A 23,886-nucleotide genomic window follows, 5' to 3' on the forward strand; every position below is an offset into this window, starting at 1 on the left:
GAATAACTGCAGCTGCGGCTCTGGTTGGTGTCCCAGCTCAGGGACAGCTGCAGGGTGCGAAGTCCTGGGAACAGGGTGGGGACACGGCTGCTACCTCCACCTTGACTCTCACCTGAGTCCAAATATCCTGCTCACAGTCAGGTCCTTATTTCGCCATAAATCCTGAACTGTCCCCGTCACATGGCTTAAGGTTACCAGAGCTCTCTGAGGGTTCGTGCTGAGGTCAGCCCATGTTTCCCACACCCATCCTTACCAAAAAGGGAGTGTTTCTGGGAAGACCAAAGTGTCTCATCAAGATCTCACTTTCATTTCACAGGTAGAAGCACTAAAAGCCACAGACTCACCTGACCACAGAGTAGCTATTGCAGTTGTCAGGTAACGGTCATTTTTCCAGACTTTCTGTTTGCTTTCCAAACAACTCAACTTTTCTGTTTCAAAGTGACAGGGAACTCTACCCACCCGCAGGACAGAGCGTTGGCTTCAGTGGCCAAACACCAGGATGCACGGGGAACCTGCCCTGCAGCTCCCAGCCCAGGGTGGGCTCTCGCTGTGGGCAGAGTGGGCGCATTCCATCCCCTCGGGTGAGGCCTCTGGGAGATGCTCAAGAGCAAGTGACCCCCTTTCTGCAAACCCTCACCTGTCTGAACTTCTTGGGGTGGCCAGCTGAGCCCTGGCCAGACCAGCTGGTCCAGTGTCCCATAGGGACACAGCCCATTACCTAAACCCTTGTCACATCGTGTCCCCCCCAGCCCTGAGACATTCTGTTCTCAGCCCAGGCAGCACAGGGGGTTTCTTGCTGCCTGGAGCTGGGTGTCCTCAGCTCTGTGGGGCCACCCAAACCGCACTCACACTGCCCTGTGGGTCACAAGGGAGGTTCCTGAGGACATGCAACACCTGTCCCCACGGTCCCACTGCCTGTCCCCTGCCACTGATGGGGCATCTACAGCTGCAGCCTGTTCCCGGCACCACACTACATCCTCAAGCCCGTGTCCCCCCTCGGTCCCCATGTTCCACTTCAGTCCCCATGTCCATCCTCAGTCCCCATGTCCCCCCTTGGTCCCCATGTCCACCCTCTGTCCCTGTGTCCCGCTTCGGTCCCTGTGTCATGCTTGGTTTCCGTGTCCACCCTCGGTCCCTGTGTCACCCCTCAGTCCCCGTGTCCCGCTTCGGTCCCCATGTCCCTCCTCGGTCCCTGTGTAACCCTCTGTCCCCATGTCCACCCTTGGTCCCCAGGTACACACTCGGTCCCTGCGTCCACCTTCAGTCCCTGTGTTCCCTCTCAGTCCCCGTATCCCACTTTTGTCCCCATGTCCATCCTCGGTCCCCGTGTCCACCCTCGGTCCCTGTGTCCTGCTTCGGTTCCCATGTCCACCTTTGGTCCCCATGTCCCCCCTCAGTCCTCATGTCCACCCTGTGTCCCCGTGTCCCGCTTCGGTCCCCATGTCCACCCTCCGTGTTCGTGTCTCTCCTCCGTCCCCGTGTCCCACCTCGGTCCCCGTGTCCCCCCCCTCTCCACCCCCGCGGCGGGAGGTGCTCCACCCCTCGCCCCGCCCCTCGCCCCCCCGCTCCCCGCCCGTCTCTCCCGCCGCCGCGGCCGCTCGGAGCGCGGGGCAGCGCAGCGGGGCGGGCCGGGCCATGGCCCCGCACCAGCCCAGCGCCGGGCAGTACCTGCGCTCCGACAGCGGCGGCTCGGAGCTCCGAATGCTGCCGGACGGCCCCGACCCCGTTCCCGCCCGCGGCGAGGCGCGGGGCCGGCGGCGGTGCGGGCCGTTGTGGGGCAGCGTGGCCGTCATGGCCATCCTCGCCCTGCAGATCGCTTCCACCACCGGCCTCTTCGTCTACTTCACCATGGCCATCTCCAAGGTGAGCCCGCCGGCGGGGACTTTGTCCAGCGCCCCCCGCGCACCTTCCCCCTCCCTCCGAGCCGTTCCGGTGCAGGCGGGGCCCCGGGAGGGCCGGGACCGGCGCGGGGGCTGCGCCCCCAGGAGCCCCGAGGGCTGCGGGGGGCTCTGCCCGCTCCGCCCTCCGCCGCTGTGCTGGCGGGGACGGCAGCTGCCCCGCTGCGGATCCAGATGTGGAGGGGGGGCGCTGCCCCAGCCCCGCCCGGAGCTGCGAGTCCAGATGTGGGGTGGGGGGTGGACACTGCCCCCGGCTCCCCCGGGAGCCGCAGATCCAGATGTGGCATGAGGGGTGGACACTGCCCCCGGCTCCGCCCAGAGCCGCTGATCCAGATGTGGAGAGAAGGAGCCTTTGTCCTGGGCTCTGTCTAGAGCTGAGGGTCTGCTCTGGGCTGGGGGGGCCCTGCCCTGGGGTCCCATCAGAGTCTGCAGCTTCAGATGGGGATGGGGGGGCTGCCCTGAGCTCCACATCCCATTTGCCCCTTGTTCCTGCTTCATCTGCCCCCCACTCCCCGCTTTCCCACCCACCCACCGCTGAATCCTCCTCACCCCCTTTGTGAGTGGCCTTGCTGGGAAACTCCCCCATACCAGCAAGTCTTGGAGTGCTTGCTCCAGCTGAATCACACCAAATAACTGCTGGGATCCAGCCATTCCCACCTACCCACAGCATTCCCAAACTCGGACATGACAGACCCCCCACCAGCAGCTGATTCAGGCCCACAGCAATCCCTGAGCAGTGGGAGGGCCAAGGAGGGGAAAACACCAAACAGGAGAGATCTTTGGTGTGGGGACAGAGAAATTCAGGACTTCCAAACAGCTTCTCTGAAGGTGCCAGCAAAACCAGGACCCCACAGCACCAAGCGTTGCACAAAACCACAACAGAGTGGGGGAGAGATGGGAAAGTCCTGCCCACGGATGCAGGAGGAGCAGCCTGCCTGGTGCCCAGCGGAGCATCCTTTGGAGCAGACCGCTGCCCTCACTTTGGGCTTTGTTTCATCCCCGGATGCCATGTGGCACCCGCTGGAGGGATTTACATGAAAGGCGTTGGAGAGAGGAGGGGAATGCGAGTAGACAGAGCCACGGGGAAGGGCTGAAGGGAGGAGAAAGCCACTTGACCTCTTTGGACTAATTTCATAGGGCTGCCACTGGATCCCTGCAGGGGATCTGTGCTGGGGATAGGTAGTTGCAGCTCAGCATCTCTGGGGACACTGAATCACTCAGCACAGCCAGCCTGCCCTCGCCCCCTCACACGAGGTACTGCCACTTTATAAAACCTTCCCACTTTTTCCTTAATTTAAACACCCCACCCAGCACAAGGTCCCTGGGAGGGGAGAAGGGGTTACCCCGCAGAGAGCAAGGTGCTGGTGGCACATGCAGTCTATCACAGCAGCTTTAATCAAGGCACTTGGCGTGATCCGTCGGTGCCAGGACCCAGAGTGACAAGGCACATCACTGCAGTCCCCATGCTGCTGCTGGGAATGCGCCACCACCTTACTGGGAGCGGTCAGATGAGGGCTGATCCTAGTCATTAGTATATGGGCGCGTGCCGTAATTAGTGCACCTGAAAGCGCAGGGGAGCTGCACACGCTGGTCACACCCAGGCACATGCTTGCTTTGTGGAGCTTCCCATGAACAGCCTCGCACCACTCAGGGGTTTACTGCCTGGGTGGGCACCGGAGTCTTTGCAAGGTCTTTGCATGCAGGTCTTTGCACACAGGTCTTTGCAAAACTGCAGCCCAGCCAGCCTGGGGAAAACAGTACTAGGGCTGCACTTGCCTTTCTCCAGCCATCCAGCTGTGTGATCCACCACATCAGTCCCTCCGAGCTCACCCCTGCAGCCCTTCTGGAGCCACGGTGCTTCTGGCAGGTCCAGCCAGCCCGTGCTAGGACAGGCTGCTGACCCAATAGTGGAAAAAAACCCACACCAGCCCTTTTTATCTGACCTCACACCATCTTTCTGTTGATACAAGAGTCTGTATTGATCCCAAACACGAGCACATCCTGGTATTAGGCAGGGAGTAACCAAAACAGCGGCTGAGGGAGATGGGCGGGCAGCAGTCTGGACACCTTCCCGGGTGTTCCTGCTCCATGGGGGGATTGCACTGGATGAGCTTGCCAGGTCCCTTCCAACCCCTGACATTCTGGGATTCTGCGATTCTGGTGTGGGCTCTGAGCGAGCAGGGATGTGGGCAAGCGCAGGGCGCTGGAGGTAGCCAAGCCCCAGGTGATGATGTGGCCAAGCCTGAGGACTCCTGGGTTCTGTCCTGGGATCTGGGAATGACCCAGGTGATAAAGCTAGGATGGTCCAGATGCTGGTGTTCATTCCCAGCACCTGGCACACTTATTTCAGGGCAGCCATCCCATCTGTGCCTCAGTTTCCCTGCCCCTAGACAGCAGCATGGTGTGGTGAGACCTTATAGCCAGCCGTGCCTGTCCTGCACTGCGACGTCACGGCCCAGGTCAGCCTGGGACAGGCGTGGGAAGGGGCAGCTCAGCACGCAGCAGCCCGTGTCACGTGGAGGGAAGGCTTCCCAGCCCAAACCACAAGCCAGCACAGGCTAGAAAGCGTTGGAGATCCGCCTGGGCTGACGCAGCACGGCGAGTGCTCGGGGTCCCGTCTCCACCCAGCACGGCTCGGCAGCTGGAAGGGCAGAGCTGCGTGAGAGCTTGTTTTGCAAGCCTGGTTGAGCTCAGCAGCGGGAGAGCACGAAGAGCGCGGGCCCGGCTGCCTGGGCACGTCCAGCCCGCAGCTGCAGCTCCGTACGGAGCCAAGCAGGGCACCACTTCCCTGGGAGCTGTGAACGTCTTCAAAGCGAAGGCTGGGTTTTACTGCTCCAGAAGCCTCAGGGCAGGAGGGGAAGAGATGAAGGAGATGGAGAATGAGAAATTTGGGTTCCTTTTCTTTACCTGGTGCTCTGCAGCTTGTGATAGTCCTTGAATCTCGCCTCCTCCTCACACTCAGCACTGGAACTCAGTGAAAGGCGCTGTCATGTTTCCCAAAGAGCCGGGATGAGCCAGACTCACTTCGGCCAGGAGTCATGAGAGGACAAGGTGAGATTTAACCTGTCCAATTCACAAAACCAGATCTTTGACAGAACTGGGGATCCACCCAGCCTCCTGCCACCTAACTCCGCCCCAGCACCAGAGACACAGTCAGTGTTTGTGTCCCTCTGCCACCACCAGCTCTGGGATCAGGGCAGCTCAGGGCTGTTCTCTACCCCGTGGTGTGGCTGTGAGTGTCCTGATGCCGCTGTGAACACCCCCCCGAGCATCCCTGCTGCTCCCCGCAGCCGAGCCCTGCACTCCAGCCCCGGCTGACGCGGCGTGTGCGGGTGTTTCTGTTCCAGCTCAAAGCCCAGGTGCCGGGCAGCGCGGAGGAGCTGCGGTGTCTGCAGGTTATCAACCAGCAGCAGGAGGGCTCCAGCCTGGAGGAGCTGGTCACCAACCAGCCCTGTCTCAAGCTGGCCAACACCATCAAAGCCTATGTGGCCACGGTGAGCCCGGAACCGCTGGATTTGGGGACTAGGGGAGGGTGGGACAGCTGAGGGGAGAGCTCCTGTCTGCCTCCCTGCCTCAGTTTCCCCATCCACCTCACTGGGGTGGGGTCAGAGGACAATTGCAACAGTGGTTTAAGAAGGGGGTGGTGGAGGGGGCTGCTCACCAGGCCCTCTGCAGTGGGGAGCTGGCAGAACGCAGAGCCAAAGCGTGAAACACAAAGTTGTGAAGGCTTGGAAAAGAGAAGAGGAGCTGGGGCGCAGGGAATGCCCATTTTGCCTTTAACCGTGGGGCTGTTTCTCTTCTCTGACGGTCCAGGTGACGGAGAACGTTGTCCGCAGGAGCGCCGTGAAGGGTGAGTCCCGGTCCGGCACTGAGGGAGCAGCTGCGGTGCCGCAAAGCGTCGATGGCCTGTTTGCCAGGGCCACGGTCCACGTGCGCCCGGCCCGGCGTGCGGCTGGGGATGCCAACGGGCTGGGGGCTCCGGTGCTCCTGGGGCAAACTCCACCAGGGGCAGGGGAGGGGACAGCGAGGACGGTCCCACTGGGCGGGCAAAGGGCATCTGTCCCCAGGGAGCAGGTTGGAGGGACAGCTGTGTGTGTGGAGTCCGGGGAACCAGGGCCACGGGGGACAGCACAGAACAGTTGGATAATGATTGACTAGACATTTCCATCCCCAAACAGCCTCCCTCGTCAATGGGTCAGTGGGGCATTTCCCTGTCCCGCTTGCTCTGCTTGCTCAATAAGGACGCGTTCTGCTGACACGGGGCTGGGCGTCCCCATGCTCTCTGTCCCCTACAGCTGTGTGTCGCTTTCCTCACAGAGGCCCGGCAGAGCTACTTCAACACCTCAGAGGGGCAGGTTCCTCCCAAAACAGCGAGCAAGCCCTCGGCACATCTCACCCTCCGCCCACAGAGCCTGGCCCAGGATGGTGAGCTGGGGAGTCCGCTGGGCACCGGTGGGTTTCCGAGATGGGAACGGGGGAAAGATCTCACCGTAAGGGCAGGGGACCAGGATGGGAGGATACATGTGGTGGCAGATGGGGAGATGTTTCTCCTGTCCAGACCAAGACCACCTTTTCTACCCCTCCAAGCTGGATGACTGTGGGAGAGAGTTAGAGCCACCCCCTCCCTTTCTCCTGGCCCTAGCAGGTGCTCCCCAGCGCATCTCGCTCCCCTGGGTGACCCTTTCTTCTCTGCAGGAAACTCCAAACGCTTTGGGAACCTCTCGCAGTCCTGCCGCCACGCCATCGCCCTCTGGGAAGACAGCACCATCCACTCGCACCTGCAGAACATCACCTACCGGGATGGGCGGCTGCGGGTCAACCAGGCGGGCAAGTACTACGTCTACTCCCAAATCTACTTCCGCTACCCCAGCGATGGGGCCAGCGCCCGGGTCTCCGTCCCCCAGCTCGTGCAGTGCATCAACTGGAAGACCTCCTACAGCCAGCCCATCCTCCTGCTCAAAGGGGTCGGCACCAAGTGCTGGGCACCCGAGGCGAACTACGGGCTCCACGCGCTCTACCAGGGAGGACTGTTTGAGCTGAAGGCCGGCGATGAGCTCTTTGTCTCTGTCTCCTCCTTGGCCATCGACTACAACGATGCAGCAGCCAGCTACTTCGGGGCCTTTCGGCTTGACCTGTGACAGCTGCCTCTGCCTCCCACCCTCCCGCTGCTCATGCCCATCCGCTCTCCGGTGTGGCCCTGGGGCAGCAGATACTGGAACAGGACAGCAGCCAAATGTCCAGAGACTACCTGGTGCATGGTCCTTCCCCGCGTGCATTGTCCCTTATGGTGAGGGAAGAGCCAGGAGGGCATGGGGGCTGCCCACAGGGCCCCACTGTACAGCCGGGAGGAAGCCCAGGAGCCAGGAAGGGCTCACGGGAGACATGCACAAGTTGGGGACATCCCGGCCCTGATGGCACATCAGCTCCCTGGCTCCTGTCTGAGTGCAGCGGCGAGCGCACGGCTGGCGCCCCCGGGACAGAGCGCCAGGGCACAGCCCGCAGGTACGAGGCAGGTCCAGCGTCAGCTTCTGGAAAGGAGCAAAGGAGTTTCAGTTTGGGCTAATTAGAAACCTGAAGCGATGCCAGCAATCAGTTTGAGGTGAGGGCAATAGCAGGATTGTGAAGCTGGAGTGATCATCAGCCCAAGTGACTGCACCCGGGCACGTGGCAGTGAGGAGCATTGTGCCTGAGCCAAACTGCACAGGGCCATCCTGCCCAGGAGCTTGTTATCACACCTCTCCTTTGCTTCTGACCAAGCATCTCTTTCTATGGGGCCTTTGGTCCTCCCAGCCCTGTTGGGCCAGCACAGGCCCCCCCTCGCTCACGTCTTTAGCAATCGCTAACCTGCAGGATTCCAGCTTGTGGGTGAGCCCTGGCCGTAGCAGCACAGGACCCAGGAGGGACAAGACCAAGCCCTTGTTGTTCAGATGCAAAAGGTGGCTTCAAGCAGGGCAGAGCGTGGTCCAGCTGACTCGGCCCATGGACACTGGGCTGGATGCAGCCCCCTTTTGTAATTACCTGTATACTCTCTGTATCATATTAAGACTGTTGGTGCGTATGGACGGAACAGCAGCACAGGCTCCCACGAGGGATGGCAGCACGACAAGGCGGGGGCTCTCTGTGCTGGTTTAAATAAACCCTGTACTCCAGCACTTGGTCTTGCACCTCTGCATCAGGGACCCCAAGAAACGCGCCCTGGGCCCCTGAGCAGCCGCAGTGCAGCACAAAGCAGACAGTCCAAGGTTCTGGCCAGTGCCCACCCTGGGTGCTGGGCAGCCCCACTGGCTGTGGCTCGGCCTCGTCTGCCGCCTCTTTCCCTGTCCCTGCCCCAGCCCAGAGGCCAGCTGCAAGGGGCAGAGCAGAGGGGCAGCTTCTCCCCAGCTCCTTTCAGCCTCCTCCCGGGCTTCCAGCCGGGCTGAGCAGAGTCCTGCTGTGCCAGCCCAGGGATGCCGGGATACCGGCAGCGGAGCAGCCCGGGTGCGGTGCCAGAGCTGACAGGTGCTGAGGTGACCCGGGGAAACGGGTTCGTGGGGTTCCCAGGGGCTCTGGCCCTGAGAGCTGCAGACAGAGCCCAGCTAAGGCTGCAGGCAATAACCAGGTCCTGCCTCATCTTGTATCTGGAGAACCTCGGGCTCCACCGCCGCCTCTGCCCCACAGACACCTGTGGCTTTTCCAAGGAGATGCTCCTGCCCTGCGGTGCCTTTGACTCCCAGGAACCAGGGGTGTTCTAGCACAGCCCTCCCAGGACCCTACTCCTCTTCCTCCCCTGCTCCTGGCGGTTCTTGCTGGCTGTGTCTCCCCAGGGGGATCCTGGTGCTGCTTTTCTTCTCTCCACTTTGCAGTGGCCAGCTCAAGGCACAGCCAAACCCCAGCGTGCCAGGATGGGCTTGTTCCCCATCATGCTGTGGCCAGGCAGGGGTTGTTCCCTGCTCCCACTGTGCATCCTGCAGCTTTCCAGGCCTGAGCCCCCTCTCTTTGGCTGGGGCTGGGAGCTGGCGCCAGGCTGAGCTGAATGGTTCTGGCATCCCCCCACCCACAGACATTGGATGTGGCCACTCACCAGTCTCCAGCTCCTGCTTCGGCAAGACCCCAAAAAGCCCCACCAGGGGCACGGTGTGGCCCCCCCTCACCCCTTGCACAAGCGCCTGGATTGGCCCCAAGTGCACGGGCAGCTTTGCCAGCTCATCCAAACCCTCCCAGCCGGAGAGCACCGAGCAGCGTCCCAACGTCTGCAACGGGGTGAGGCGGCTGCTCCTGCTCCTGCCCCTGCCCCTGCCCTGCGGCGGGCGGCCAGACGAGCCTTGTGCTCAGCCCTGAGCGGCACCCGGTGCTCTTGCCCAACAAAACAACCTGAAAGCGCTCAGCACAGCTGGGGCCCTGGAGCTATTGCTGAGCAAAGAGCCCCAAACACGGCAGGCTTTGCTGCACAAACCCCTCCCACAACCTCCTTCCAAATGGTCCCTTTTTCTTCCACCTCTGATTCCTCCTCCTGCTTTCTCAGTCACCTTGGTGACCAACAACAGGATTCAGCCTCCCAGGGCTCTTAAAATCCTTAATGGCCCGAAAACACCCCCAGGGGAGCACTGAGTTCATCCCGGCTCCCACACCCCTGGCTCTGAGCTGCCTTTGGCAGCAGCTGTGGGAGCTCAGGGTTCCATCAGGGAACCCAAGGCGGCAGGAAATGGAGCAGGTGGTTCGAAGCTTTTATTTGAGACAGAGTTTAAAGCAGCCCTGAGCTCGGTGGTGCAGGTAGGACGGTGCTGTTCAGAACCCAACGAGCAGGAGCCGTCAGCGTCGCAGGTGAAGCAGCCCCCCGTGGGACAGCCAGGCCCAGCGCCAACGGGCTACGGGTCGCTCCGCTTCCCTGGAAGGGAGAGGACTTGTGGGTGGATGTTTCTGGAGAAGAACTCCGCGAGCATCAGGCCAAATGGCAGCCTCACCGAGTCTGGAAAGAACCGAGCAACGCTGGGCAACAACAGAAGGGACAGAGCGGGGCGACAAGAGCTGGCGGGGTGGGCTGGAGGCCGGTCTGGCCTGGGAGGGCTTTGCAAGGTCCCAGCTCTGCAGCTTTTCCAGGTCTCTGGCTGTGGCTGCAGTGGGGAGAGGGGCTTGTGGGCACCCCCAGCACAGACGCCGCTCCAGGCACAGGCTGCTCCGGGGAGGTGCCGCGTCCCAGCTCCGCATCTCCCCACCGTGACATCTCCCCTTCCAGAGCAACCTCACCCTTCCCAGCCCTGGCCTGAGCTTACAAACACACACAAAAAGTGAGGTTGAGAAAAGCAAAACAATCCCAGGAATTCGATGCACATTTGACACGCGCCAAACTGGAAGACAGTTTTCAATTTCCCAAATTACCCTGATATTTAACAAGAAGCAGAAAGCACTGCTGGAGCCAAAAGCGTATCGCCCCCATGCAGACAGACACAGAACCGCCTGCTTGGGCACGTCCCACCCCGGCCCTGCAGATGCGCTCTGGGTTTGTTCCCACTGATGCTCCCAGCACCTGGCAGGGCTGCCTCGCTGCTTCTTGTGTGAAAACAGGTCCTGGCTCCTCCGAGTTTCATGTTAAAGGAAACCCTGAAGACTGGATGAGATCAACCCAATGGCCACATGCACAACATCCTCAGAAACCGAGCGTTTTCATTTGAGGGAGGGACTGGAAAAAGAACCCTGCTCGTGCCCTTCTCCAAGCTGAGAGCTCATTGACACAACATTATGCAAAGATCTATTTTTTTAAATCAGAAACACCCACAGAACAGCACAGAGGCACGAAGAGGATGAGCAGTCTTTAATCAAGGGGATTCGAAGTCACAAGTGTCACTCACTACCCCTCACCACCTTTGGTTTTCTCGAGCTGCTGTGGATGGAGAAAGCAGATGGAGTCAGGCAAGAACTAAGAGTGCAGGCTGGCACTACCCAATTTCTTCACCAGAAGACCTGGTCGCTCATGAAGCCTCCGTCCCTCAGTTTCCCCACTTGTACGAGATGTCAGTATGCGTTGGTCTTTGTAAAAGGCTCCAAGACCTGTGGGTAGCAGCACAGTGAAGGATCCCGCAGCTCAGCCCCATGTGTCAGGGTGGCTTTCTGGTAGCAAAGACCTCGAGCCACTCGCCGTCATGGATTTTAGACCAAAAAGTCTGTGTGTGTGCGTGTGTGTGCGCTCAACCTTGGTGCCAACAGGCTCCGGGCATCACCCCTGCCAGGTGACACCTCCGCAACCTCCCCTGCCGTTTCGTGCTGCTTTGAAAAAGACCGAGGGCATGGAGGGGGATGACTGCAGCTCTAATAACATTTTCAGGTTGATCTTCTTTCTCCCGGCTTCGTCGTGTTGAGTTGATCCGGACACATACAGCTTCCTTGTAGTCACTGCCAAAGGACCCGTCTTATCTCCGCCGCGGCAAAGCTCTGCTTTCAACTCAGCTCAGACCAATGCGCCGGCCAGCCAAGGGCGTTCACAGCATAAACTCTGCTGCCCTTTGTCTCAACATAAATTCTGGGGCTGAATTACCTTTTTGTTTTCCTTCCCCCCTCAATTCTGTTGTTATTAACCAGTTCATTGCTACATCCAAGTTGTTTGTTCCCTTCCAAACAAGATCTTGTTTTACTTTCAAGTCCCAAGCCCAGAACAAGCTCGCAGCGGGAAGGAGGAAATCCACGCTGAAAAACACATCAACGCCCCAGGAAATCATTTCTTGGGACATTGTAAATAAAGCGTACAAAAGAAAGCAAGCCTGGGGTTGTGACCCCGCTGTCATGCGCACGCAGACGCCACTGGCACTCACAGCTCTGCCCTGATGCGCATCTGCCCTGGGGGCTCCCCGGGACATCTCACCCAGCCAGCTCTCCCCCAAGCATGAATTCAGCCTGAAAGAGAAGAAAACAAACCAGCGAATCTCTTTTTTTCATCAAGAAAGATTCGAATAGTAGGAGGCAGGATGTTCCTTAAACCAATGGTAAAATGTTAGTGCTTTTGCAACGGAGTGAGCAGAGGGAACCCCACGCTCAGCCATCCTGTCCGTGCCTGCTGTCCCAGAGCCGAGCACTGTCCTGCTGTCCCAGAGCCGAGCACTGTCCCGTCCCAACAGGTGGGATGAGGGATGAGGGATGAGGTCACTCTGGATGCGACACACGCCCTGATCAACAGATGAGACCAGGTGTGAGTTAACTCTGTGCGGCAATGCGAAGTGAATGACAGACAGTCGCTCCGGGGCTCCAGTTATGAGTTTACTAAAAGCACACAGTGGTACACAAATTACAGCAGTTAGTGACTTGGCAAAAGTATGTTCTAGTACCACAAAACTCATCAATACATTGACAGCAAAAGCCCTTCTGAAAATGGTGGATTGGCAACAATTAGTAACTGTAATGCAAAACTTAACGAGACTTTAGCAGCAGAACTCACAATGATATTACTTTGTATGTTCAAGAAAGAGGAAGAGAGAGAGAAGAGGAAAACTAAGATATCAGAAAGAGAGACAGAGAGGGGGGTAAGATGTCACCACTCCACAGGCACATCGGTCCCGCGACGGCCTCGGGAGGGGGGGACGTGTTGAAGATTTACACGTCGCCAACCCGTATCATACGTGAGGTTGTTTTATAACCCAGTTCATTTACATGCGAGATAGGAGAGGGCGGTTCGTCTCCTCCCTCTGCTCGCTCTTCATGCTCATTAGGAAGACTCTTCTGGAAATGGGTCTGGGGTCTTCAGACTAGGAGAAAGTTCGTGGTATTGACCAGGAGTGAGTTGTCTTGCCCGTCAGGGGTAGCTGTTGGTTCGTGGTTTCTTCTCATAGTTGGTTGTCTGACAGATGGTTCATCTCTACCATCCCGATTAGGCCATGAGGCCTTTCACAGCAACACTGTTACTGCCCTTAGCTTACAAGGTGTCTGCCTCCATGGCCATAAAACTTTGGGGAAGATAAGATGAGGTGTCATCTATCTCTTCCTCCCAAAGCAACAAAACCCAGATGTTTAAGGCATAACAAGGTCCTTTGCTCTGCTAAGGATCGGGGTGCTGCCTTTTACTGCTCAGACCTTGGATTCCGAGCAACAGATCTCGGGGCTGCTGAAGAGGCGAAGCTGACGCTGGCGGCTCGGTCATTCCCCCTTTTCCACTCCCGGACATGTCACCGCTGGCACCGACAGCTCCCCGGTACTGGAGAGAACAGCGGTGCCAGCCTGACCCAGACTCATGGATCCCGTGCATGGAGGACATGCGGTTTTCCCATTAATTTCCCCCAACAAGACAAGCTGGAGGTCAAAGGCAAAAATGATTCCACTTACCTACTGCCTGCAGCACGGGGGAGGCAGGAGGAGCCCGGCCCATCGCTCATCCCTGCCCATCCTTGGGCATCCAAAGCTGCCAGAGCAAGTTGTGACCCCCCCAGAGCCCAGCCCTGACGGACACCCCGTATCTGCTGCCTTAGTCCAGGGTGGCATCGGGCTCCCTTATCCACTGCATTTTATTAAGGCAAAGCTCAGGGAGCTTCTCCGCAGATAGGCAGAGAAGAGGAGCTGAGCAGCAGCCCCGTTCCTTCCATAATAAACTCCTGCCTGCATTTTGTGTCCCATTCAAACCCAGCACCACCCCAACTCCCATCCCTCACGTATAAAGGCAGAGCAGCGGGAGCAGCTCTCCCCAAAAGGGTCCCCAATAATGTACTTCATAACCACGGTTCTGTAACCCCCTGCCAGGTCCTTTTCTGGGTGAGGATAGAGGATGGTGTCCTGTGGCCACCTCCTCGTCCAGAGCATCACCGCTGGAGTGAGAACGTTTTAGCAACAGATGGGGAAGGGATTTATAGGAGCATCAACCGCAACTTCACCTCTGTTTGTTCAACCCAGTGCTGTTTGCTTAGCTGAAGTCGCAGCTTGGTGTTATTTATGAAGTGTATGGATTGTCTCCAGCTCTGACACGTACAGTCAAGTTCGCTGAAGAGAAACCCCAGGGCTCCTCCTGGAGTCACTGGGAAGGTAAAGCAATAGAAACACAAGAACGGGACGAGGCAAAACCCTTTGCAGCAACTCAAACTGCCCAGGGGAAGGGGAACCCCTTTCCCAGCCAGTGCCCTCGATTGGGGCAAATGGAGAAAATGCTTGAGTAGGAATTATAGGAATCCCATAAAAGCAGACAGCAAACAGTCAGGAGCTTTTATAACCCACATCTCACTGGGAAAGGGAAGACATCAGTCCCAGTATAGAGCTATACATACATCTACAGCCACATAATGCCCTTGTGAGCCTCACGTTCTGGGCACAGCACATCACTGCTGTAGCTAATGCAATAACAACAATTGAGTAATATTGCTGCAAGCTTCCCCATACAGAGAACTACAGCTTAGAACAGGTCTGGAGCTGAAATCAGTATTTTCTTTACACAGACACCACTTCTCTTGGCTAATGGTGTCAGCATGTTTTCGCAGACAAGAGCAGCTACAAAGTCATGCTCCAAGCTCCTATTTCCACCTTGCCCACGTGTACCAGCCCCCCAGCCGTTAAAGTGCGCAGCCCCAGCCGCAGGAAAATTATATTTTCACATTAAAAAGCAGCAAGAGTGGAGAGACCTGCTCGAGGAGGAGGGAGCATCTCCCATGTGAGGAAAGGCTGAGGGAGCTGGGGCTCTGGAGCTGGACAAGAGGACACTGAGGGGGGACTCATTCCTGGGGATCAATATGGAAAGGGGGAGTGTCAGGAGGATGGAGCCAGGCTCTTCTGGTGACAACCAGTGACAGGACAAGGGGCAATGGGTGCAAACTGGAACACAGGAGGTTCCACTTAAATTTGAGAAGAAACTTGTTCCCGGTGAGGGTGGCAGAGCCTGGCCCAGGCTGCCCAGGGGGTTGTGGAGTCTCCTTCTGTGCAGACATTCCAACCCGCCTGGACACCTTCCTGTGTAACCTCATCTGGGTGTTCCTGCTCCATGGGGGGATTGCACTGCATGAGCTTTCCAGGGCCCTTCCAGCCCCTGACATTCTGGGATTCTGTGAGCAAGAGGCAAAGAAAGGTCTTGTAGCATTGCAACATCTCTTTTACTCACCCATCATGTTTGGTTTGGCATTGCAGGCACTCAAAGTCCTGCACACTGAGGACTGAGCCTCTCTAAAGCCCAGCTCTGCCAGGCTTTCCCACAAAGCCAGCGTGTGCATTTTCCCACGTTCTCACCTTCCTGCGCAGGATTTTCTCAGGCCAGCCTCCCGAGGACACCTCTCCCATGCAAAACCAAGCCGGGTGCCAGGCAGGCTGCTGCGGAGCTGGAGCTTGTCTGCTGGCACAACCCCTGTGCCGGGCAGCTGCTTCCTGCCCCGAGCTCCCCGGTGTTCCCAGGGCTCCCATGGCCGAACAGCTGTGGTCCCGCTCCACAAACGTGCTCCCTGCCCCTGCCACTTCCCGCAGAGCATCCAGGATTGCTCACCAGCCAGCTGCGATGCCCCAGCCACCTCACGTGCTCCCTTTCGGCACCTCTTGCCCTTGCACCAGTCTACCTCAGCGTTCCCACAAGAACGAGAGGACATGCTCTCATGTACTGCAGCTCTAATTGAAGCAGGGATCAGATTTTCAAGCTAGAGCACTCCCGTGTATTTGTAAGATAAGCAGAAAAGAGCAGCTTTGTTTTTCTGGTGTCCCAAGCATGCTGCAGGGAACAGAAGGCTGCATGCACAGGATGGGCGTCCCCAGACTCTTCCAGCACAGACCTCGCTTGGAGGGAGCTCAGGGAAAAGGACGGTGGCAGCTTCTTCCCTGGACTCAGACCCAGACTTGCAGAGCGTCCATCTGGTGAAAGGGGGACAATCCTCAGCAAAGAGGACAATGGAGCTTTTGAAGGCAAAGCGGCTGGTGCCACCAGGCTGGCAGCCACGGCTGAGGCGGAACGTGAAGCATTTCGAGTTGTGAGTAACTTACAGGCACGCTGAAGTCCGGTTCAACTGGGTAACCAACTCCTGTCATACAAAACCACCACAGACAAAGTCAAGGCATTTATTTTTTAAGCAGAAGGTATCTGATCCACCTGTAACATCTTGGTTTGATTCAGTTTGAAGCTACACAAGAATTCAAGACGTCATCATCTCACCTCCAGGTTAAAGCAGTGGCAGCAGGTTGTCGCTGTTGGATGGCTTTGGAAAAGAAATAAGCTGGCTTCTGCTCCAAGTAGAGATGAGGAATTAGTCTCTATTTGAGACAGTTTAAGACTGAGCAAAGACTCAGCTCTAGGCAGGAGTCCCCGCTCCCCCCAGAATGGGTTTATCACAGACAACCCACCACCTCTTGCCACCAAACCTCAGCTGGTCCGTGGCGCCCGGGCAGGGACAACAGGAGTTGTTACCGTGGCCAAGGCTGCACAGAGTGCAACACCTGCTCCACAGCCAGAGGTTTGTCTGTCAGGAAGCAGAGTCGGAGCCACCGCTCTGTAATTCTTGGCCATTACTCAACAGCTCAGCTGCCTTCCGCGGCCTTGGTGGTGAGCCAGAGGTGACAGGAAGAGCTGCTGCCACCGATGAGCCTCAGCCACGGACAGCAAAATGCTGCCCACCACGGAACACAAGCACAATGAACGCCACCACCCTCCAAAAGCATTCATATACCTCTAAACTCCAGTAAACGGTCACAACTTTATTCACAGGAAAATAATTTGGTAAGATCTGGGACAGGGACTTGAGGAGCACAGACGTGGAACGAGTTGTGTGGCCAACAGTGGTCAGGAAGGGGTTTTATTGCATAGTTATTGGCAAAAGGAGAGACACCGGACAGAAAGCGGCGGTGCGGTCAGTCCTAGAGCCAGGATCCGGCCTGGGCTGGGAGCAGCACACGCAGCCGTGTAAACGTCCCGGGCGCAGGGCTCTCCGGGAGGACACCTAAGACACTGCTGAGTGAGGAAGAGGTCACTTGTGCAACATCTAACACAATCAGAACTCACCGGGAAGTGCAGTAAAGGTGGGGCAGTAACTCAGGACTTTGCCATTACGTACTTGAGGGAAATCAAGAAGAAATCTTTAGGCATAGATCTAAAAAAAGGGATCATGATGAGAATACAACCGTTAACTCCTCCTGCCTCCTCGGGGTTCTCCTGGCAAGGCCGCATCACAGTAATTAAATACATTCACAGAAGATTAATCAAAACAAGCTTCTTCCCAATCAGATGCTGGGCCCGGTTTTAAAGAGATCTGGTCTGCTGGGGGTTTGGTTTTGTGGACTCTTTTCATTCTTTCAGCAAAACATCCTCAGTTGGCCAAATTTCCGCCCCCCGCCCCCCGCCCCCAGTTTCAACTTTACAAGATTCTTATTTTTACCAAGTGGCTCATTGAGAATACACCACCCCTGAGTTACAATCGTATCTTTCTGCCACCACCTGAATGCTGTGTGCAAAATCATCCTTCTCCTTCAAAACGCCTGAAGGTACAGACCTTGTCTTTTCCTCCCCATGTTAGTAGCAAGAGTTCAAATAAAATAAGAAGAGGAGATACAGTTCTATAGCATTTCGCTTTTACTCCTTCATGGAATCTTTCCAATGCAACTTCACAAAAGCAATGTAAATAAAGTCTTTTTTTTTCTTCTAAAAAGAAGATAATGTTCCACAGATTATGTAGTGCAATTGGTTATCTGGTAGAAAAAAATTATCTTCTTCAGCTCCATGGAACGAAACGCTGAAAACAGTTCCATGGTCTCAATAAAAATAGGAAAGTATATCCAGTTATTATCTATAAAGTTTCTTTTGTGTTGAACACACAATACCTACTAGTCTGCCTTTAATTGAAGAGTATAGAGTCTGGGTCCTGGTTAGCCAGCTGTGCAATGTGCTTTAATACATCCTTTTTAGTAATGATCCCAAGTAGCTTCCTGAAAAATGAAAACACATTTTCAGTGCATCGCCACCCACAGAAGGCAACCCCTGCTCTCACACGGCTTCACGGAGGGCAAGTTTAATCCACGTGCCTTTGTGGATCACAGCACTGATGCTCCACACAAAGCTCACAAGCCCCAAGAGAAACTCCATCAGTATTTTACACTAAGAACGTAAGGAGGTTATAACCAAAAGACAAATATTTAGAACTATTAACACACACCCTTTCTGAAAAGATCGACCTGAGTGTCTAGTGCTACTTTCTGAGTCCTTGAACTCAGTAGTGATGCTTTCAAAACGGTGCTGCAAGGCACACCAGGAAAGAGGCAGAATGTGTGCTGGGAGCGATGCCGAGCGGCGCTGGAACCAGGAGCTGGTCCCAGTGAAGCACGGAGGGAACAGCGAGTCAGTCCTACCAGTGCCGCCCCAGGGGACTGGTCGCTGGGGTTCTATCTCTGCCCCTCATTCCTTCCCACCTCACCAAACACACTGCTCCTGATCAACACCGAAGCGAATTCAGGTAGTTCTAGGAGACACACGGCCAGATCGGAGGGGAGGCCGTGAGCCCTTTCCATCCACCCATCATCCTGTGGAGCTACAGGCTTCACACCGCTGCTACAACTGGGAGAGGCTCGGGGTTTCACAACTGCTTTTTTCCAGATAGCAACTGCTCCAGCTGATGCTCTGAGCTCCCCACATCAGAGGCCTTTGCTCACTGGAAGGGGGTTGTGGCTCAGGCCCACGGGCAACCCTGGGACCCAGAGCTCTTACCCGTTGTGAGTAACCAGGCACTGGCGCAACCCCAGCTTGCGGAATATATCCACGACGATTTCCATGGGTGTTTGGTCTGTCACTGTGAAAGGACTGAGGTCCAGGATGCTCCTGAGTTTCAGCATAGAGGGGGAGCTTGGAGGCAGCGGAGGAGAGTGGTCAGTGAAATAAATAATTGAAGTGCTCACAATCCCATCCTGCTTCTTCCGGGCATTTTCTGGAAGAAAAAGTATTTGATTAAATATCATCCCTCCTTTCCTTTTCCAAAGTGAAGAACACCCCCTTTCCTCCCTCTGCTCACACCGGGCTGGCATTAAAAGTCCATTCCTCCTTTCACCTGCGCTTCTTCTCAAGGCAACCGATGACCCGAGGAGGGTGCGATGTTTCCATCCTATCTTCTAATAACTACAGCGTAACCTCTGAGGTTTCCAGAGTTTCACCCCAGGGCTGAGCTCAGTGCAAGCTCTGCCTAATGCCAAGGCTGCCACGCATCTCCGCATTTTGCTCTGGTCATGTAAATGCAAGCTCTGGAGATCTTTAACTTCCCGGTTTTAAGAGGAGGTAGATAAAATGCCTCGTACTCTTCTCAGTCATCGATTTTGGCGGCATGCAGAGGAGCTAAAGAAGTAGTTTTAAGCACTTAACCTACTGGCACAGGCTCTGTGCCCATGATTAGGATCAAGAATAGAAAACAAGTTAAGTACTTGCCATCTCTCAGATATTTACACGAGTGCATGACAGCCCACTCCTGCCACACGGGCAATGTGGGTACCTGCCCCGCTGCAGCTTCGAGTTGATGTTTACATTCCATGACTCGCTGGGAAGGGGCTGGCCTGGCAGCCCAAGCACCAGGCTGCGTATTCGGAGCTGGCTGTCAAAAGGTAAATCCCATTCTGTGGCACATAGCAGCGCAGCACTGTGCATATCTGGGGGAAAAGATTGCTCTTAACAAGCCCCTGGTGATTCGGAATAACACAAATGCAGTAATTTGTGGTCACACCACAAAGCAGCCTTACAGAGGAAAGGCAACGCGCATAATACGATAGTGCCCTTTTTTCTGTATTTCAATCTGTATTGTCATAAGCACTTGGCCCAGATACTTATCTGAGCAATACTCATGTGCTCTAAAGGACTATTGTACATCCTAAAAGTGACGGTGAAAATTCTGTCTTAGAAGAGAGAGTGAACACATGAGGTTGATTCATAGTTGCAGGCAACTTAATAATAAAGATTAGTGAAGCTCTGCCATGGCACCGAGCTTGCTCAGGACCGTGCTGTCACACCACCCCTACAGAACATTGGCAAGCTTGAGCTAAGACAGTGTGCTCAACCAAACGCTGGAGAACACACCGCAGAGCTCGCATGTGTGCAGTCCTCCAGGATCATGCTGTTCCCTCCATCACTTTCTGCTTTTGTCCAAGAGAGTCCTGGGGACAGCAGGATGACCATGAGCCAGCACTGGGCCCTTGTGGCCAGGAAGCCAATGGTACCTGGGGTGGGTTAGAAGGGGGTGGTCAGTAGGTCAGAGAGGTTCTCCTGCCCCTCTGCTCTGCCCTGGGGAGACCACACCTGGAATATTGTGTCCAGCTGTGGCCCCTCAGTTCCAGCAGGACAGGGAACTGCTGGAGAGAGTCCAGCGCAGCCACCAAGATGCTGGAGGGAGTGGAGCATCTCCCGTGTGAGGAAAGGCTGAGGGAGCTGGGGCTCTGGAGCTGGACAAGAGGAGACTGAGGGGAGACTCATTCCTGGGGATCAATATGGAAAGGGGGAGTGTCAGGAGGATGGAGCCAGGCTCTTCTGGTGACAACCAGTGACAGGACAAGGGGCAATGGGTGCAAACTGGAACACAGGAGGTTCCACTTAAATATGAGAAGAAACTTGTTCCTGGTGAGGGTGGCAGAGCCTGGCCCAGGCTGCCCAGGGAGGTTGTGGAGTCTCCTTCTGTGCAGACATTCCAACCTGCCTGGACACCTTCCTGTGTAACCTCATCTGGGTGTTCCTGCTCCATGGGAGGATTGCACTGGATGAGCTTTCCAGGGCCCTTCCAACCCCTGACATTCTGGGATTTTGTTTATCTCTGCAGTATCTTGCCTCTTACCAATTGAAATGATGAGGTCTCTCCTGAGGACAAACCCAACCAGCCTTTGGGACTCCCGTGACACCACCACCGGGTAGCCACTGTACGTGGTTTCATTGATGATGCTCTCAACATCTTCTACGGTCATGCTGTCCTGAGTGATGACAGTCAGAGGAGGATCATTCCTCCGTGGCCTCATTACGTCCATCGCAAGTGTCTTGTGTGAGAACTCTTCCTTGGCTTCCAAGAAAGGGTATCCGTTGAGGCGAATATGTGCGTCGTAAATGCCTTCCCGCCCAATGGCGTCAGCCACCCACTTGCTGGTCATGGCTGCTGCCATCAGAGGAACAATGTACTCCAGTCCCCCCGTGAGCTCAAACATAATGACCACTAGTGACACAGTCATTCGGGTCACCCCACCTGCAAACAGAACACAGGAAGACACATGACATGAAGAGGCAATTCTGGGGCTTTCTGGGGTGCAGAGATGTTTGGAGGTTTGCTACAGCTATCCTCTGCCAACTCACCTAGAGAAGGTCTTGTGTTAACAAGGGGTTGTACTGTTGGACTCCTACATCATGTTCAGCATTGCAGTGCATTCCAAACGTGAGCAGAACAGTACTGAAACCATCCGTCCCCTCCAGAATATCGCCCCATGGGCTGGTTTATAAGGGTTTGCTACACGTTTTTGATGGGGCTTGCCCTGAACTCTGAATACACCTTAAGAGATGGCTCATTTCTCCCTTGTTTCTCAGCTAACTGCAAAATAGTCTGGCCATGCCATAGAAGGGCCCCATACGCATCTCCATAGGAAGATTCATGGCACACGACCTCTGACAGGCCATAGGCAAGAGGTAAGTGTCACCCTGACATCTTTTAGTTGCTTTCATTAACTCCCCTAATAGCAAGTGCTTCAGACAAGTGACCTTTCGAGTTTGCCAGCTTTCAGCCTGACGTTTTTGACTTCTGTACTACTACTAGTGTTGAAAACCTACAACAGTGTAGGTTTTCAACACTAAAACAGTTGAGGCATTTCAAGAGAAAACACTTGAGCCTTCTAAGCTATTGACATAATTTTTTCATAACAGCATTTTTTCTTGGTGTATTTTATGCTTTTGAGATTCAAGTCCCAAAGCTACTCTCAAATATTTTAGAGGAGTTTTACTCCATCTCCTATACCCTTCAGTACTCTCCAATGGTAAAAAGAACAGTTAATGAAGCGGAATCATATTTCTTCTTCTTCAATTACATGCAAACAAGGAGGTGTAACCCCTTTAGAAAGACCAAAGCTGGGTTTTGGTAGCATGCTTTTGCTGTTCCTGAAATGGGAGTTTCTCCTGATACAGTAAAGTAGGTCCTTCAGAGTTAAACATATTCCATGGAGAAGATGACTGGGAATTGCAGTAAAAGTGAAGTTCAGTCACGTGCACTGAGTTTCTCAAATTCAGCCAAGCAGAATCAGTGTCACCAAAAAGCAGAGCTGCGTCATAAGATTTAAGGTCAGAACAGGCAGGAAAATAAATTAAAACCTCACAGGAAAACCTAAAGTCCCTGGCCACTCTCATTTTTTCTAGCTGCTGATTCAGGAGGCTCCCCACTGAAACCCATCACGTCTGACAATAGGCTGGTGCTGGCAAAAGAACGCAAACAGGATGAGAAACACAGTGCACATTCTACTACAAAGTTTCCTGTTCTTGAGACAAAGCCAGATTCTACGGACTGTGAGAACAACAGCAGCATTGCACTACTACCCTTCTTGTTCTGATAGGACAAGGGGTGACGGTTTCAACCTAAAGGAGGAGAGATTCAGGCTGGACATGAGGGAGGAACTGTTGTCCCTGAGGGTGGTGAGAGCCTGGCCCAGGTTGGCCAGAGAGGTGGTGGATGAACCATCCCTGGAGACATCCCAGGCCAGGCTGGACGGGCTCTGAGCAACCTGAGCTGGTGAAGATGTCCCTGCTCATGGCAGGTGGGGCACTGGGGGAGCTGGGAAGGGCCCTTCAGCCCAAACTATTCTATGGTTCTACAATTTAAATGGCTGACCAAGACCCAAACCGTTTCAAAAGCCATCTTGCTTACCCAGACATGCCGCAGCCCCCACCATTGCGTAGAGGCCAGGAGTGATGCAGTCGGCTCCCTGGCTGCACCAGCCGCTGAAGATGGCCCAGTCATGGTGGTAATAGGCCAGCTGCTCCACGGCTACTCCGAGCAACCTGCCTGCAATGGCCCCCACAGCCATGCTGGGGATGAAGAGACCCGAGGGCACCTGTGAAAACACACATCGGCAAACCTGCCATTCCTCAGGCACTTCAAAGATAGCGATGGAATTCCAAAACAGGGCCAAGTTAGAGGTTATGGTAAATTTTAAACTGGCAAGGCTGCCTTGCTCTGTTGTGTCTGCCCTTCCTGTACCCTCATGCTCTACGGTTTCTGCAAGGAGTTTGAATTTACTCCTTTTTGAGCAGGAGAAACAGCCCCACAAGAGGCTTTTTCAAAAGAACAAGCTTTTTTGAAAAGCTGCTTTCCTAAGAGAATGTAACACCGCTAACACTCCCCCCATGCCTTTCTAACCACACAAGGAGGTGTTTATTGCAGACATGGGATTTCCCCTCTCCGCTGCCTTCACGTACCTCTTCCTTGGCAGAAATTCAAATTCCATCATGAAAGCAAGGGCACCTGCAATTAGCACCCAGAGCACGAGTGACACCCAGCAGAGCCGATGGCAGCAAGCTTCACCTCTGCACTTCAGCTGTTCCAGCACTCCAAAAGCTCCCGGTCTTTTAAGTCAGAGAATTTCCCCCCGTTCCCTTTACACTTTTGCCATACGGCTTTCTCATTCTCACAAACCAGATGAGTGGAATGTCAGTGAGGACCTCACAGCAGCAATGATGTCCAAAGCTCTGCGGTGGGGTCGCCTTTCTGGACAGAGCACTGGAGGACTGGGGGGCGGGAGATGCTCAGCTCTGCTGAACCCCACTGCAGGAAAGCTCAGAGCTAGGCCAGACATCCACAGCTCAGGAGCTGCTGCCAAACAAGTTCAGAACCATCTGATCAAGGAATAAGTAATTAAGACGTTGATTGCTTTGCAATTAACTATTGCACGTATATCAAAAAAGGCTTAAGGCAGGACAATTTAGAAGCACTCCGTGTTTGGCAAATGGGACGTGAAGCCCTGAGAAACCAGCTTGAGTGACTGTATCTAGTGCTCACGCTCTGGATAAAAGGTTTCTACTGCCCTTGGTTATGAGCAACAGAACAAATCATTGCAGCCTGTCACCTCAACCCCTTCTTAACAGAGCTTGGGG

General features: G+C 55.3%; 2 protein-coding genes across 9 annotated transcripts in view; one reads left to right on the plus strand and one right to left on the minus strand.

The window, feature by feature from the left end:
- Nucleotides 1-1,564: 1,564 nt before the first annotated feature.
- On the plus strand, nt 1,565-8,050 carry LOC102089774 (tumor necrosis factor ligand superfamily member 10). The gene is made up of 5 exons (XM_065028115.1): nt 1,565-1,863; nt 5,246-5,392; nt 5,712-5,748; nt 6,216-6,323; nt 6,594-8,050. Exons 1-5 carry the CDS (start codon nt 1,636-1,638, stop codon nt 7,034-7,036), a joined length of 963 nt encoding a protein of 320 aa, XP_064884187.1. The 5' UTR covers nt 1,565-1,635; the 3' UTR covers nt 7,037-8,050.
- An 8,435-nt stretch (nt 8,051-16,485) lies between these two features.
- LOC102087784 (H(+)/Cl(-) exchange transporter 5) overlaps nt 16,486-23,886 on the minus strand; it is a 50,493-nt gene continuing 43,092 nt past the window's right edge. For 5 of the 8 annotated variants that reach the window (XM_065028113.1, XM_065028112.1, XM_065028110.1 and 2 more), the window contains 4 exons: nt 22,661-22,847; nt 20,603-21,001; nt 18,505-18,721; nt 17,354-17,729 (listed from right to left, as the gene is read on the minus strand). In XM_065028113.1, coding sequence (XP_064884185.1) covers nt 17,639-17,729; nt 18,505-18,721; nt 20,603-21,001; nt 22,661-22,847 — 894 coding nt within the window. In that variant the 3' untranslated portion in view covers nt 17,354-17,638. Of the gene's footprint in view, nt 17,730-18,504; nt 18,722-20,602; nt 21,002-22,660; nt 22,848-23,886 lie in introns of all 8 variants that reach the window. The other 3 variants (XM_065028111.1, XM_065028109.1, XM_021300753.2) reach the window with 1 other exon arrangement.

The sequence above is a fragment of the Columba livia genome, chromosome 12, assembly GCF_036013475.1.
Source record: "Columba livia isolate bColLiv1 breed racing homer chromosome 12, bColLiv1.pat.W.v2, whole genome shotgun sequence".
NCBI lineage: Eukaryota > Metazoa > Chordata > Aves > Columbiformes > Columbidae > Columba > Columba livia.

Bases quoted from the DNA above. Each gene is read 5' to 3' on its own strand.
- LOC102089774 (XM_065028115.1), top strand. From the start codon at position 1,636: ATGGCCCCGCACCAGCCCAGCGCCGGGCAGTACCTGCGCTCCGACAGC. The intron at 5,393-5,711 runs GTGAGCCCGGAA...CTGACGGTCCAG, and splicing joins TCAAAGCCTATGTGGCCACG to GTGACGGAGAACGTTGTCCG. The intron at 6,324-6,593 runs GTGAGCTGGGGA...TCTTCTCTGCAG, and splicing joins ACAGAGCCTGGCCCAGGATG to GAAACTCCAAACGCTTTGGG.